This window comes from Erinaceus europaeus, chromosome 19 (genome assembly GCF_950295315.1).
Source record: "Erinaceus europaeus chromosome 19, mEriEur2.1, whole genome shotgun sequence".
Taxonomy (NCBI): Eukaryota; Metazoa; Chordata; class Mammalia; order Eulipotyphla; family Erinaceidae; genus Erinaceus; species Erinaceus europaeus.
In genome coordinates, this window is record NC_080180.1 from 59946896 (window position 1) to 59963713 (window position 16818).

General features: G+C 49.6%; 1 protein-coding gene across 2 annotated transcripts in view; it reads left to right on the forward strand.

The window, feature by feature from the left end:
* The window catches only part of RNF150 (ring finger protein 150), a 170035-nt gene that overhangs the window by 111385 nt on the left and 41832 nt on the right, over window positions 1-16818 (forward strand). The window contains exons 3-5 of one of the 2 annotated variants that reach the window (XM_060179047.1): window positions 274-342; window positions 7473-7544; window positions 9201-9283. In XM_060179047.1, coding sequence (XP_060035030.1) covers window positions 274-342; window positions 7473-7544; window positions 9201-9283 — 224 coding nt within the window. The remainder of the gene's footprint in view (window positions 1-273; window positions 343-7472; window positions 7545-9200; window positions 9284-16818) is intronic. The other variant, XM_060179046.1, reaches the window with a different exon arrangement.

Here is a 16818-nt window from a genome sequence, read left to right on the forward strand (position 1 = left end):
AAGGACCCGGGTTCAGGGAATCGGGCGGTGGCGCAGTGGGTTAAGCGCAGGTGGCGCAAAGCACAAGGACCCGGCGTAAGGATCCTGGTTCGAGCCCCCGGCTCCCCACCTGCAGGGGAGTTGCTTCACAGGCAGTGAAGCAGGTCTGCAGGTGTCTGTCTTTCTCTCCCCCTCTCTGTCTTCCCCTCCTCTCTCCATTTCTCTCTGTTCTATCCAACAACAACGACATCAAGGACAACAAAAGGGAATAAATAAATATTTTTTTTAAAAAAGGACCCAGGTTCGAACCCCAGTCCCCACCTGCTGGGTGAAAACTTTGCGAATGGTGAAGCAGGGCTGCAGGTACCTCTCTTTCATTTTCCCTCTCTTTCCTATCCTTTCAATTTCTGGATGTCTCTATTCAATAAATAAAGATAATTTTTTAAAAAATTTTAAGGAGGAAGGGCAAGGGAGCTGAGGTTATGCAAATAGGGACCTAGGATATTAGGCAGAACTTCCTCCTTCTGAACAGAAGGTTAAATGAGAAATTTTCAAGTCATTTCTAAAAGTCACAATTTTGGAACAGAACACACAAGCATGGTTTGAAATGTAAAAAGGAGAAATCATTGCAAGGCAAAAGTACTGCCAGTGTGTGCCCCCATGCTACCCAGGGAAACTCCTTGCAGTAGTATCCTCCCTCCCAGAGATGTTTTCTGTTTTTAACATACACGCACAGACAAACAGACATGCACACACACGCACACGCACACACACACACACAATGTTGTTTGCCTATGTTAGCTTCTTTGCAGGTTTCTGATACTTTCGTTTTGATTTTCAGTCAGCTCTTCAGTCTGAGTTACCGTTATGTCTCATTGCAGTAACCTCACACTACAGCATCACAACACTGTAGGTGTGTGTCCTTGAAAAGCAGCATATGGGGTTTTGTCTCCAGGGTTATCACAGGGGCTCAGTGCCGGTACCACAAATCCCAGCAGCCATTTTTTCCATTTTATAGTGTGGGACAGAGAGAAATGGAGAGGGGTGGGGGAGATAGAGAGGGAGAGAGAAAGAGAGACACCTGCAGACCTGCTTGGCCACTTGTGAAGCATCTCCCTGCAGGTGGGGAGCTGGGGGCTTGAACCAGGATCCTTATGCGGGCTCTATGCTTTGTACTATGTGCGCTTAACCTCCCAGGCCCCCCAAAATCAGCATCAGCACACCACCACTGCCAGCCCAGCTCTGCACTGCACCACACAGTTCCACCTTTCTCCTGCCCATTTCCTGCCCTCCTCCCTTACAGTCTTTACTAACTGGTTCTAGAGCACGTGTTTCTTGTTTGCTTCAGTTTGTGTCCTCATATACTGCATGCACGTGCATGAAGTCAGTGTGTCTCTCTCCCTCTGACTTTCTCCATGACACTCATGCTGCTGCAAATGGTAGCAGGTCATCTCTCCTCAGCACCGGGCGGGGCCCCCAAGTAAGCCGAGCCTGCCTCTTCCTTATCCATTCCCCAGTCACAGGGACTTCAGGGTCTTTCCAGCCTTTGATTCACCTCTTGTGTTGGAGATGATGGAAGTCTCAAAGGGTCCTGGCGTCCCAGATATGCTGTGGGTGCTTGACAGAGTAAGACCAGGCAGAGTGAGACCTTCCTGCTCTAACTGACAAGGGGACCCAAGACCCAGTGCTTTTCATCCCAGTGCACACAGTGATAGAAGTAGGATTAAAAGTGGCATCTTGTGGTCGGGGAGGTGGCGCAGTGGCTAAAGCACTAGACTCTCAAGCATGAGGTCCTGAGTTCAATCCCCGGCAGCACACGTACCAGAGTGATGTCTGGTTCTTTCTCTCTCTCCTGTCATTTCTCATTAATGAATAAATAAAAATCTTAAAAAAAAAAAAAAAGTGGTATCTTGGCTGGGCGGTAGCACAGCGGGTTAAGCGAAGGTGGCGCAAAGCACAAGAACTGGCAGAAGGATCCCGGTTCGAGCCCCCGGCTCCCCACCTGCAGGGGGGTCACTTCATGGGTGGTGGAGCAAGCCTGCAGATGTCTGTCTTTCTCTCCCCCCTGTCTTCCCCCCTCTCTAGATTTCTCTCTGTCCTATCCAACAACAACAGCTATAACAACAATAACAATAATAACCACAGCAAGGGCAACAAAATAGGAAAAATGGCCACCAAGAGCAGTGGATTCGTAGTGCAGACACTGAGCCCCAGTGATAACCCTGAAGGCAAAAACAAAACAAAACAAAAAAAAAGTGGAATCTTCCGGTGTCCAAGCCACTGCCTTCTCTTCTCAAAATCCCTGAGGTCTCTACCTCATAGTCTGTGTGCAGACACTTTGTCTTGCCCGGTGAATTCTCCTCTTTCTTTAGAATTGTCCTTCTAATTCCGTTGCCTGTTTTTCAGACCATGATGTGGAAAGCCACATGTGTAGATTAGTATGGCTGGCTGTGTGCTGACTCCTTGCATCAGCCTGGCTTTGTGAGGGGGGGGGGGTCATTATTATGCATCAGAATGAGTGAGGACAGAGTCTGGGTCACCTACGTCCCCAGCAGGTTCCAGACACGTGACATCAGCTCTGATTCCATCTCCAGAGTCCTTGCTTCACGCAGAACAAAGGGACATTGTATTGTCCTTCTGCTCACTGTGAGGGTGACCCCCGTTATTATCTATACAAGACCTCTGGTAGAAAGAGGGGGCATGTTTGTAAGAGGTTTGTACACGTGTGGAAAGTAAAAATTTGCACTCAGTTTTGTGGCTGTCTTTGCATCTTTATGTTCCTAGTTGAGCTTTGGGTTTTGTTTTTTTTAAATCACCTTCACTGCATTTCTGTTTAGAATACAGAGGATAGACAGGACAAAGTCCCTTGCTTTTCTCCATTTCCTAAGTATCTGGAAACTCCCAGCTTAGGAGTCTCGGGCTGAATTGGGGTCTGTCCTTGTTTGCCGTCTCTGTTGGCATCTGCATAGGACTTTATGGTCCTAGTGGTTTTGTGTAGATTTTTTTTCCATGAAACCATTTATCTTCACTGGTGTCCACAAGCTAGGAGAATATTTCCTTTGGCCTGTTTTGATCCAATGGATCCACTAACCTAGTTATGAGATGGTCCAACTCCTGATCATCCTCTGTGAACAGTGTGATTTGGGTCTGGACAGGTTACAGGGAATCTGCAGGTGCAGCCTGAAACGGGAGAGGGGCCCCACCTGGAAGAAGCAGTCTGCCCAAACCTGAGCCCCCCCCCGAAACCTGGCAGGTCCCCAGTGGACAGCATTCCATGGACACCCCATGACTGTGCCTTGTCATATCTTCTGGCCCCAGGCCTGAGAGACTCTGAGCAGCTTGCCCTCCAGGCTCCTCCACTCACACAGGCTCTGTACTCACTGGGTGCGGGAGACCAACTCCAACGGCATCCACAGCTTAACCCGGGACATTTTATGCTGAGCAGGTGGGGTTTTACTCTTGACCTCTTCTGTTTGCATCCTGGAATTCCAGCTGCATTTGACAATTGTTGAATTGCAAGTGGGACAGTTTTGTTTGCTTTGCTTTGCTTTGTTATTTTTTGGTATAAGTGAATATTTCTGTGGTGGGTTTTGAGTCACTTGAATATAAAAAGATGTGCACAGGGGGCTGGGCAGTGGCACACCTGGTTGAGTGCACATGTTACAGTGCACAAGGACTTGGGTTCAAGTCCCCGGTTCCCACCTGCAGGGAGAAAGCTTTGCAACTGGTGAAGCAGGGCTGCAGGCTGCAGGTGTCTCTGTCTCTGTCCCTCTCTATCACCCCTTTCCCTCTTGATTTCTGACTGTCTCTAGCTAACAAATAAAATAAAGATCATAAAAAATTTAAGGTGTGCACATACTAATGAAATTTGGCAAATAGTCACAGCACTTTTTAAAACTTCGTGGTGCTTTCCTCATTACTTTGCTCACTCAAACTCCTGTGGAAAAACCCAGTAGTGCCTGGTCCCATAATGATTTTGAGTGTCCCAGAAGCTGGTTTTCCTGTATTTCCTGAGTACTTGGAACCAACATGCATTCTCCCTCTGTCGGGGAGACATTCACCTTCATTCAGTCAGGGCCCACACCCACTCCTTGCCCTCCTCCAGAGTTACGTGCGTGGCTCTGATTGTTCACACGTGGAGCAGAGGCTGAGCCGAGGCGTTCACTGCGCAGGACGACTGAGGAGAGCAAATCTCTCTCCCTGCCTGAGTCAGCACTGGGTTTCCTGGGAGGGGAGCCTCACAGACTCGACGCTGATGTTCATCCTTTGCTTCCTCCATTTTCTCCTTCTTCTGCTTTTGCTCATTTGGCCAAGTCATCTTTTCCCAGATGGCTCTGTCATCTATGGAGCTCCTTTCACTGGCTCAGGCCGTAGGCACGGGAGGCTGGTGATGGAATTCCTCTTTCTGACTACCTTGACTGCTGGTCTCAATGTCAGTCTGAACTTTACAGCTCCAAAGTGCATGGAGTTTTTGCCAAATAAAAGCAGCTTCTGTTTCCTTCCCAAAGGGCAAGGCTTAGGCTTTTATTCTGCTTGAGAGGAGGGGGTTGCTCTTAAAGACACACCTTTTTTTAAATTCAGATATACCCAAAAAGTAAAGTTAAACACCTGACAATATTTAAAACGATCTTGGAGCTTACCTTACGTGTGTACAATTAAGGCGGACATAGTTCACTTGCTCAGGAAGTCTATTATATGAAATTAAATTCTGAAACATGTCTGATTCACATTTCTTCAAAATAAAATTCCTTTGAGTATAATCGTTGACCAGTGTCTGAAAATTACTTCCTGTGCTTAATTGCTCTGCTTAGTCTTTGGACATGAAAAGTGTAGGTGATCTAGGTAATTTAATTGGGATCAGATCATTCCAATTAAATATAATTACATAAATATCATAGTTCTTAGCTGAAAACACGAAAATAATCAAAACTAGTTACTAGTTTACCTGGACCCCTAGAAGTCATCTGAGCGTAAGTTCACAGGCTGCAACATTGTCTCTTGGTGGCTGGTCACTCCTCCTCCAAAAACCTTTAGATTCTTGCTCCAGACTTCAGTTGAGGCCAGCTTGTTTCGTTAAAGTGAGGACCACAGTTTTGGCTTTCATTTGCACAATCACTACTTAACATTCCGTCCATAAATTTCCCCCTTAAAGGCTAAATTCCTCAGGTTGTTTTTGTTGTTCTAGTCCCGTTTAATATTTCATTCGATTCTCGGTCCAAGCCCCCATCTCCCCACCTGCAGGGGAGTCACTTCACAGACTGTGAAGCAGGTCTGCAGGTGTCTATCTTTCTCTCCCCCTCTCTGTCTTCCCCTTCTCTCTCCATTTCTCTCTGTCCTGTCCAGCAACAATGACATCAATAACAACAATAAAAAAAACAAAGACAATAAAAAGAGAATAAATAAATTTTAAAAATTTATTTTAGATATTTTATTCGATTCTCACACAGCAATGCAGTTTCCACTAGAAAGTAAACTATAGGGGAAGGGGTGTGTGCATGTGTGAATGACTGAGGGTCAGCTGGTGAAGGTAGCTTTATTGTGGGTGTGGGGACAGAATGGGGAGCAGAAACTAGCACAGCCCTGCCCTCAGGGAGCACACAGGAGAGAAAAGTAGTAGGACTGACGCTCCATCATTGAAAACAAATGGCAAGGCTTGTGGCTGTGCACTGGGAGACTGGAGCAGACACACAGAGGCTTCAAGGGTGTGCACTAGGAGTGTGTCTGCTAGGAGGGCTCTGGGAAGGGATCCCTCCCAACCCATGGTGGCTTGTGTGGGGGACTCAGGGGTGATGGAGCAGCAGGCGGAGGAAGGAGAGTTCCGGTCTGTCAGCCTCACCTCTCTCCCGTCTTGTCCCTTCCCCTCGTGCCCCCATCAGTACTGACCACAGTAGACTCTTCAGTGCCTGCTGACTGCTCCAGACCTTCTCTGCAAATCTCAAGTGTTTGACTAGCGATCGACTGGTTAGTTGACTGACTAGATAGATATTGGTCGGTTGGATAGTTGACTTGCTCATTGGCTTGTTGGTTGACTGACTAACAAGCTAGATACTTGTTAGATGACTGGCCAAATATTCACTGGTGTCTTTACTGTTGCATGAAAAACATTAATTCCCCAATAAAGAAATTTAAAAAATAAAAAATATATTAATTAGTTGACTGACTAGATAGATATTGGTTGGTTGACAGTTGACTGGCCGGTTAAATGTATAGCTGGTGAAGGATGAATGGGTGTTGCTTCAGCTTCAGCTGTGAAGTCAGTCTTCATTTTATTCAAATTTCAACCAGTCTGTTAACTGACGCAGTCCCATTAGACAGTGAAGCTCTCTGTAAGCCTAAACTCATTCTATAAAATAGCATTTTTATTACAGGGTTCTGCTAAGGGTAAGGTGATATTTCATTATTAGCCTGGTGCTGTGGCTGTGTCAGCTATTCATTAGTTTAAAGTTCAATCCCCTGCACCACCATAAGCCAGAGCTGAGTCGTGCTCTGGTAAAAAAAAAAAGAAAAAGAACAAAGAGGGAGGAAGGAAGGAAGGAAGGAGAGACACTTAAGTGTCTGTTTTCAAAGAGAACAAAAGGAGTGAAAGCATATTATTACTCTGTATAAATATTTGTCTCATTTACCTTTCAAATGTGTTTCACTGCCTTTGTTGTGTATTCACTGCATTATCTGTTACAAATCAGAAGTACATGCACTGAAGAAAGAAAGGCAACACCCAAAACACACACACACACACACACACACACACACACACCTTTGTTTTCCCTTGACAGACTAAATGTAATCCTCTCCCACTCTTCTCATTACATTAGTGCTCTTTCATTTCATTAGTGCAGGCCTCACTGGAGGAATGTCTCTCTATAAATAAAGGAGCCTGATCTGATAGGTTATTTCTTGGTGGGGGTGACGATGGTTTCCCAAGCTTTTGCTTTAGAATTACTCGTCAGACTGTCCAGTGTATTTTTTAGTTTCCCTTTACACACATGCACACACACACACACACACACACACACACACACACAATTGAGATGACACTGGCATGTGTGTGTGTGTGTGTGTGTGTGAAGGACCAAGGAATGTGAATAGTGGGAGATTCATCTAGACGGATCTGGGGGAACAGGGGAGGCTGCATTCAAATGTGGGTTGAAGAGGTTGCAGGAGCAGGAGAGCTGAGTGTGAAAGGAGAGGCAGAGAGCAAGCTGATTCCAAGGACTCCACTCAGGCTGAGGGGCGACGCTAGCAAAAGGCCCACCCACTCGGGTCCCTTGTGCCATGGGCCCCTGGCCTAAAGCTCAGCCTGAAGAACACCTGAGTGACGGAGCTCTTTGTCCAAGCTCCATTTGTAGGGTCACCCTGCCTGTCACCCTGTGGACACCCATGGCACCTGTGTGTGAACACAGAGTGGGCTGCCCTGTGTCAGGACATGCCTGCAGAAGCCGAGTCAGTCATGTTCCGCCTTGGAGATCACTAACGAGAAGCTTTTGATTTTTCAGCGCCGACTAGGAGATGCAGCAAAGAAAGCCATCAGCAAGCTCCAGGTCCGGACCATCAAGAAGGGGGACAAGGTAACAGCAGCCTCTGGGTGCTTGGGGAGGGGCTGGCCCAAGGGGCTCCTGAGAGTGGCTGGGGTGGTGGGGGCGGCTGGGGGAAGGAAGGGGGAAAAGACGGAGCATTTCTCCTCTCGGGGTCTGCGATCATAGGCTTGCTTATTGGGTAGAAATGAAAGCAGTTTATAAAATGCCCACGGAGGACAGCACGGATGTTGAAGGAGACATAGGAGACGCTGAAGGAGGAAAGTTGAGGAGAAACGGTCACACAGACGCAATGCCTGGAACGCACAGCCGAAATGGGTCTCCCCTTTGGGGTGGGGCTTCCGAGCAACTCATGCAAAGGAGGAACCAGCGTTCACCATTCAGGCAAGAGCGAGCGGCCTTATCCTGGTGTTGTCAAGGTGCAAAGCATTTGTGCCTGGTGTCAGGATGTGAGAAGCAGGTCCCTGCATCCCTGTGCGCTGCTCTGTGTGAGTTTCCCACTTCAGTCAGCAGTGGATACTGGAGTCATATTCAGAATCTAAACTCCAAAGGCATTGTAGCAGCCTCCCTCGCTGGAGAACAGTGTCGGAAAGCCAGGGGGGTCTGGGGCCAGGGACTGGCACATCTGGCTAAGTGCACATTGTACTAAGCCAAAGGGCCTGTGCAAGGATTCTGGTTCAAGCCCCAGTTCCTCACCTGTAGGGAGGATGCTTCACAGGCGGTGAAGCAGGTCTGCAGGTGCCTGTCTTTCTCTGCCTCTCTATCTCCCCATCCTCTCTCCATTTCTCTGTCCTATCCAAATAAAAGGGGGAAATGGCTGCCAGGAGCAGTGGAGTCATAGTGTAGGCACTGACCCCAATGGGATTGGAGGGGACTCACAACCCTGTTCTCACTGATCGGAATAATTGCTTGGTCTCAATGATCATGTGCTGCCAGTTTCTAGCTCCTGAAAGGGGCCACAGTTCCTCATAAGATCAGCTTCACTTGGGAGTCGGGCGGTGGCGCAGTGGGTTAAGCGCACGTGGCGCAAAGTGCAGGGACCGGCATAAGGATCCCGGTTCGAGCCCCCGGCTCCCCACCTGCAGGGGAGTCGCTTCACGGGCGGTGAAGCAGGTCTGCAGGTGTCTATCTTTCTCTCCCCTCTCTCTCTGTCTTCCCCTCCTCTCTCCATTTCTCTCTGTCCTATCCAACAAGAAAGCAACGTCAACAATGGCAATAATAACCGCAACGAGGCTGCAACAACTAGGGCAACAAAAAGGGGGGGGGGGGGAAATGGCCTCCAGGAGCGGTAGATTCATGGTGCAGGCACCGAGCCCAGCAATAACCCTGGAGGAAAAAAAAAAAAAAAAGATCAGCTTCACTTAAACCACTAGTGAATGGGAAGTGCATTCTTCTCCCCTCCAGCACCCCCCCAGGATAATAAAAAAACAAAATGAGAGGACCATTGCATAAGGAATATACTATGGGCTATTCAATGAGATTTACACCCTTGAGGACAACTTTCCAGCTGCTATTTCTTCTGCTATTTCTGCCAGTGTCAGTCACTGGGGAGGGAAAGAGGGAAAGGGGTCCCACAACACAGGGTTGGGGGAGAATTTCCCCCCCAGGAGGTTCCCCCCTTGGATTGCTGTTGGGTGTACATGCAACTGAAATTGCAAACCTGGGCCCACCTGGCCTTCTCTGCTGCAGGAGACGGAGCCCGATTTTGACAACTGTGCTGTCTGCATCGAAGGCTACAAGCCCAATGACGTGGTCCGGATCCTGCCATGCCGGTGAGTCTCTGGGCTGCCTGCTCCCACTGTCTCGTGTGTGTGTGTGTGTGTGTGTGTGTGTGTGTGTGTGTGTACACACAAGGGTTTCTGTGTGTACAGTGGCTTCTTGCCTGTGGGCCACACCTCCCTGGCCAGACCCCGAAAGGTGGGTCTCCTCCAACGTGTCTGCTCCGTAAACCCCTGCCCCCCCATCCCGGCCCCCAGCCTTGTTCATTCCCTGTAGCCTAAGCCCTTGGAGACGTCTGTTTCATGAAATTAGAGCCACTCTGCTCCAGGGGTGGGACACTGCTGGCTGAGCCTCTTGATGCCCAGTTGGGTGATTTGATTTGATTTGACCCCAGTATGAGAGCTCTCAGCAGGTCTGGGAGGCACAGAATCAGGTGGGGTGAGGGTATGGTGGTGGCACACAGGACTCCTGTGTGAGAGGTCCCAGGTTTGAGCCCCAGCACCACCAGCAGCCAGAGCTGAGCATTGCTCTGCTGAAAGGGAAGGGAAATGTGCCGACTCACGTCTGGCTCTCACAAGTGTGGCTGGGCTGTGCGGCTTGGAGGTTTACTTTGGCCACCAGGGTTATCTCTGCAGCTCGGTGCCTGCATGGTCCCACTACTCCCAATGGCCATTTTGTTATAGAGAGTGAGATAGAGAAGAGTGAGAGGGAAGGAGAGAGGGAGAGAGAGAGGGAGAGAGAGAGAGAGAGGAGAGAGAGAGGCAGGCATCTGCAGCACTGCTGATGTGGCTTCCTCCCTGCAGGTGGGGACCTGGGTCTTGAACACTGGTCCTCACACATGATAATATATGTGCTCTACTGGGGTGGGGGTACATCACCACTCAGCCTTCCAGATTGATATGTTACAGTTTCACTGGGGAGGGAAGGAATGTTTGCCAAGCTAACATCACATTTTAATGTTGAACACAGACCAGTACAGCTCTAAGCTCTTTCAGTCTCTGTGTACCAGCCCTTGCCGCATGCAGAGGGCCGGCCTCCGTGTTGCCTTCTCTGCACCATTTGTTGCCTCTTAGCTCAGTCCTCGATCCCTCTGGCCTTATGCTCCCTCAGCAACACGGGAGATAGATGACTCAGGAACTTGTGGCAGCGTGGTCATGCAAAAGGATCTATGGATCAGAGAGCCAGTGCTTTTATAGGACAAAACCGGAAGTGGCAAGTCGGAAACGGAAATGGCTAGGAAAGGGGGCGGAGAAAGGCAGAAGCACGCTGGGAAGGTGGAAGCTTCCTCAGCAACTGTTGCGAGGGTTTTAACAGGTGGGATTAATGATACCCTGCAGGCAGGGCGGGTCTCCAGGTAGAAAGAAGACAGATCAAGGGGATGGGTGGAGATCTTTCAGGCAAAACAATGATGATGTAAATAGCCCATAGTGTCAGCAATGCAGGGGGTGGGGCTGGCTTAATGCCCGACACCTCTTGCTACCCTCACCCCTTATTATTTGGGGGGGGCTTGTTGTAGCTAAGAAGGTACAGTGAGCATTGCAAAGGCAGGTTGCGGTGCGTTCCTGTGTGATCTTTGGGGGGGGGGGGGTCCCCGGGCATCCTTTGAAGAGCTCACGTGTCTTCTTTCTGTGCTGATTTAAGAGCCAAGACACTTTCCTGCCTGTTGCTGTTCCTGCCAGGCTGCTGGCTCTAGTGGCGTTTAGCACACAAACGTTCTGGCTTGCTTTCCTCCGTGTGCTTCCCTCTGGGGCAGCTGCAGGCCTTGGCTCTGGGGGCGTGGGGGAGGGGGGGGTCGTGCTGCCTGTCGCCCATTATCCCAGGCTAGCTCGACGCAAGAAGACTCTGCAGCCCCTCAGACTGAACTCTGTTCCAGAACATGTCCCAGCTCGCCCTGGAACATGTTCCTTCTCTCGCCCTCTGCTCTGTGGCTTCTGAACCCTGAGGAACTAGATGCACCCCGCTGTTGGTGCCGTGGGGTGTCTTTCCAGTTCACCCCGGGTTGTACCAGTGCGGTGCCTCTTGAGGACGGACTCTCGCTTGAACAGATCTGATGACTCGATCACTGCTCCCTCCTCCTGATTTGCATTAACGTGGAACCACGCACCTCCCCCTCTCTTGTCTGCACTGACTTTAGCTCCAGTCAGTGCAGACAAGCTCCACGGTGCAGCAATGGAGAGACTGAGGGCAGCACCCACAGCCCCCCAGGGTGGGCCGGCTCTAGTGCTCTTAGTACTTGAGCTCAGTGCAAAGGTGCCTGGGCAAGCAGCAGCACTGGCTTCATGCCAGCAGGTGTGGATCGACACATCTACTGACCGTTAGCACAGGATGTGTGCAGAGGCTTACTGGGCGGAGAACAAGTGGGCTCTGGCCCTCCTGTGGTTTGCAAGTTGTGGTCTCCCTACCCAGCTTCTCGGGTTGTTCGTTTCAGCACAGCTGCACACACTGGCTCAGAAGGGCTCTGGCCTCCACAGGCAGGGCAAGGAGCTGTTTGCAGATTCTCAGAGCAGGGTGGTGCAGCTTACAGCGCTCACCCCTCCCTCTCTCTCCATGCTGTCACAGGAGCTGGCTTGCAGCCCGGGCCTCTTTCCTTTTCTCTGTCACCTGTTCCTTTTATTCTGTAGACTCCCCTCCTCACTTTGGGGAAGATTGAAAATCTCCCAGGCAACACGCAGGGCTCTGTTATGAGCTTTTTTATTGTCACGTGGCACCTATTGGAGGCAGGCATGGCTCCATGCACCTGCCAGCAGGAATAACATAAAGGCCTGAGCTTGGCTAGGTTTCTCTCTCTCTCTGATTAAATAAGTAAATTTTTTAAAAATAGCCAGCGGTCAGGTGGGACTTGGACACTGAACAGAAAGGAGTCTTCTGGGCTGTGGAAAAAGCCAGAAAAATGAGTTTATGTGACTCGTGGAAGTAACTTCTCTGAAGTTAGTTTCCGTGGTGTGTCACCTATACACAAGGCACTCACCACCCCTTGGCCTCTTCGCCCCTCAGAGAGGCTGCTGTTTCTCTCTCCTCCCTGCTGGAACTTCTGAGTGTTTCTTTAAAGATTTATTTCACATGCTATGTATCTGAAGGCTGGGGGGTGGGGTGGTGGGGTGGGCAATGATGGTGTACAGGACTTGCAAATGGAAGATGCTGAGTTTGATTCCAGGCCCCACATGTCCCAGAGTAATCCTTTGGTTCTCTCTCTCTCCACTCAGTACTCATAATTTTTTTTTTTTTTTTGCCTCCAGGGTTAGTGCTGGAACTCAGTGCTGGCACTATAAATTCACTGCTCCTGATGGCCATTTTTTTCCGTTTTCTTGGGTAGGACAGAGTGAAATTAAGAAAAGGGGACACATACACACAGACAGAGAGAGAGAAAGTGGACACCTGCAGACCTGCTTTGCTACTGTGAAGCTTCCCCCTGCAGGTGGGGAGCCAGGGGCTCGAACCCCGATCCTTGAGCAGGTCCTTGCTCTTAGTACTATGTGCACTTAACCAAGTGCACCACCACCCGGACCCATAAATAAATCCTTAATATTTATCTCTGTTCATTCAGATAAGCTACTCTGGGGACCAGAGGGATCTCTCACTGGGGAGGCACGGCCTATCCATGCAGGCTGCCCAGGTTCAAGCCCCAGCACCACAAAGGGAACGTTCTGTGGTGTGGTGGGGGTTTCAAATGGCACAGCTGCTTTGGAGACGTGTTTGGCAGGTTCCACGAGAGCAAAACACTCTCTGCTATCCCAGCCAGTCCACTCTTGGCTGTTTACCCGGAGAAGCAAACTCACCCATCATCAGAGAGGCTTGTACGTGAATGGCCCCGGCACATATCTGCTCAGTGGCTTAAATCTGCAAGTAGCCCGGCTATGTAGAGACAGAATAACCTCTAAATAGATCAGGACTCAGTCACACAGCAGCGGAGTGCACTCAGCAATACAGGAAGAAGTTGTGCCTTCATAAGCATGTCAAGAAGAAGCCGTGATTCTTGATTCCATGCCTGTGAGGTTCAGAGCAGATGTCATGGTGGAGAGCCTTGCGGGGATTGTTAGAGGGGAGGGAAACTTCAGCCAGATGTGCCTGCATATACGTGCTTAAGGGAAATCATAGGGGAAAAAAGAAGCATCATCATGGAGCTTATGTAAGAGCCATGCGTTTGGGCAAGAATGCAGCTCATCTGGTGGTCCTTGCCTTGCCATAAGCACAGTCCAGGTCCCCCAGAATCACAGGGAAATGCAGCACCACCAGGGCAGTTCTGGTACTGCATTGCCTGCGCATCTCTCTCTCTCTCTCTCTGAAATAAAAAGAAAAAAATGTCCCAGGAATATTGAGATAACACATGCAAAAGCCCCAAGTACCACCAAAAAAAAAAAAAAAAAAAAGAAAGAGAGAAAGAAAGAAAGAAAAGATAAAATAATCACCAGGCGCCTGGCAGTGGTGCACCGGGTTAAGCACATATATACGGAGCTCAATGACCCGCACAAGGATCCAGGTTCAAGCCCCCCGGCTCCTCACCTGTAGGAGGGACACTTCACAAGCAACGAAGCAGGTCTGCAGGTGTTTCTCCTTCTCCCTCTCTGTCTCCCCCACCCCTCTCAATTTCTCTCTGTCTTATCCAATAACAAATAAGAGAAGGAGAAGATGAAAGAAGGAGAAAAGGAAAGAATAGAAAAAGGGAGGGGGTGCCAGGAGCCAAGGATTTGTAGTGCTGTGCCCCAGCAATAACCCTAGAGGAAAAATAAATAAATAATAAAGTAAACACCATATATCTATACTTCAGACTCTGTTTCTTTTTTTTATATTTATTTTATTTATTTATTCCCTTTTGTTGCCCTTGTTGTTTTATTGTTGTAGTTATTATTGTTGTTGTTGTTGGATAGGACAGAGAGAAATGGAGAGAGGAGGGGAAGACAGAGTGGGGAGAGAAAGACAGACACCTGCAGACCTGCTTCACCGCCTGTGAAGCGACTCCCCTGCAGGTGAGGAGCCAGGGTTCGAACCGGGATCCTTATGCCGGTCCCTGCGCTTAGCCCGCTGCACTACAGCCCGACTCCCCAGACTCTGTTTCTTAACGGGTTCACTTTGCATAGCTGTCATGATCACATAAAGCTGAGTATCAAGTTTGTGGATGACTTTTCTTTCTTTTTCTTTTTCTTTTCCCTCCAGGGTTATCGCTGGGGCTCAGTGCCTGCAGTACAAATCCACTGCTCCTGGAGGTTACTTTTCCCAATTTTTCTTGCCCTTGTTGTTGTTATTGCTGTTGATGTTGTTGGATAGGACAGAGAGAAATGGAAAGAGAAGGGGAAGACAGAGAGAGGGAGAGAAAGACAGACACCTGCAGACCTGCTTCACCGCTTGTGAAGCGACTCCCCTACAGGTGGGGAGCCGAGGGCTCAAACCAGGATCCTTACTCCTGTCCTTGCATTTCGCGCCATGTGCGCTTAACCTGCTGCGCTACTGCCCAGCCCCCGACTTTTCTTTGATTGCTGTGTACACTGCCATCACTGGGTGTAAGGGATGGCCTGAAGAAAGCAGGAAAAGGGAGGACAGTGGGGCTACTCCACTGTGCCCTCAGCTCAGCAAACTCCACCTCCTGGGGACTTTGTGAACTGCGGCAGCCCGGTCAGACCGGGAACTCCTGGCTTCAGGTGGCCTGCTCCCCAGTGCTATTAATCAGCCGGGCACAAGCCAGCCAGCGCTGGCCCAGCCAGAAGATATAATTAGACCAGGGTCAGGTTCTAAGCACAGAGCTTCCGGCGACCAGAAGCCAGAGACTGGGCTCTGCAGTTCCCTCAGAACTTACCACCCAAAGGTCCCTGGGCTTCCCCGTGATTGCTAGAGACGTTTGTCTTTGCATCCAGAGGGCAGCAACAGGTTACAAGGGAGCTGCTTTGTGTGGGTGTGTTTAAATTCAGTGCTGTGATCTGTGTGTTCCATGCACTCTGCTCCTGACTAGATGTTAGATGTCTTGCCTAGAACGTCTGGGCCATGTTCTTTTTTTTTTTTTTTTTTTTTTTTTTCTTTTTCCTTTTCCTTCTCCAGGGTTATTGCTGGGCTCGGTGCCTGCACCATGAATCCACCGCTCCTGGAGGCCATTTCCCCCCCCCTTTTGTTGCCCTTTTTGTAGCTTCGTTGTGATTATTATTATTGCCCTTGTTGATGCAATTCGTTGTTGGATAGGACAGAGAGAAATGGAGAGAGGAGGGGAAAACAGAGAAGGGGAATGAAAGATAGACACCCGCAGACCTGCTTCACCGCCTGTGAAGCAACTCCCCTGCAGGTGGGGAGCCGGGGGCTCGAACCGGGATCCTTACGCCGGTCCCTGCGCTTTGCGCCACGTGCGCTTAACCCACTGCGCCACCGCCCGACCCCCTGGGCCATGTTCTTTTACAAAAAGGAAACTTTTTCTCAGAGAGGCCGGTCCTAGGGCCTGAAGCCCAGAGCAGGACCTGCCTCCACCGGTGAGGGCCCCGGGGTGACTCTGTCTACAGGCCTCTCTGGGGAGGTGGTTTGGCTCAAAGTCCGCCCCATCTTGCTGAAGTCGAAAGGCAGAGGTGCCCAGGGAAGCAACTCATGCCGAGCTCAGCGTGGAGAATGGCCCTTTCTCTGAGCCCACTTCTTGCTTGTCGTCCTGGACCTGAGCACAGGGCCGTTCCTGGGGGTCAGAGAGGGGTGTGGGAGACTTTATTCCTGCTTCACCAAGTAGCTTAGTTTATCAGCCTCTCACTGGCTGGAGCACACGTTACCACGCTCAGGTTCCTGGGCTCAAGCCCTCAGCCCCCAGTCTCCACCTTCAGGGGGGAAGCTTCATAAGTGGTAAAGCAGATCTGCAGGTGTCTCTCTCTCTCTCCTGTCTTTTTTTATTATCTTTATTTATTTATTGGATAGAAACAGCCAGAAATTTACAGGGTAGAGGGAGATAGAGAAGGAGAGAGACAGAAAGGTACCTGCAGCACTGCTTCAACACTCCCAAAGTTCCCCCTGCAGGTGGGAACTGGAGGCTCAAACCTGGGTCCTTGTGCATTGTAACATGTGCATGCAACCACTTGGCCTCTCTCTCTTTCTCTGTGTCCTCCACCCCCCTTTTGATATCTCTCTGTCCTATCAAAACAAAGCAAAAAAAAAAAAAAAAGGTGGCTGCCTGGAGTAGTGGATTCCTCATGCAGACACTGAACCCTAGCAATAACCCTGGTGTCAATAAAACAAAATAAAAAGAAAGTAATGGCCTTGCTATGGCCATGGCATGGTCACCCTGGGTGGGGGCAGGAGGAGAGGGTACAGAAGAGTGATATTCAAGCTGTTTCTATCGTTAATAGTGTTCTACAAAATTATACGACAAAATTCCACAATCATGGGTGCTAAGTCACTGCGCCTGCCATTGAAGTCCTGCTACCCACCACTGTTCTCACCAAGTCTGCAGACGGTTTGGCGGATCTTTTCTTTTCTTTGCAAGTTCGCTGGCTTGAGTCATCTAGATTCCACTCATGAGCAGACCCGCCTGCTAGATGTCCTTAAGCGTGATCACCTCCAGTCCCATCTATATTTGTCTCAGAGGATGTAATCTCATCTTTTTGATCAGTTTTCTGTTGAGCGTATTTCCTGT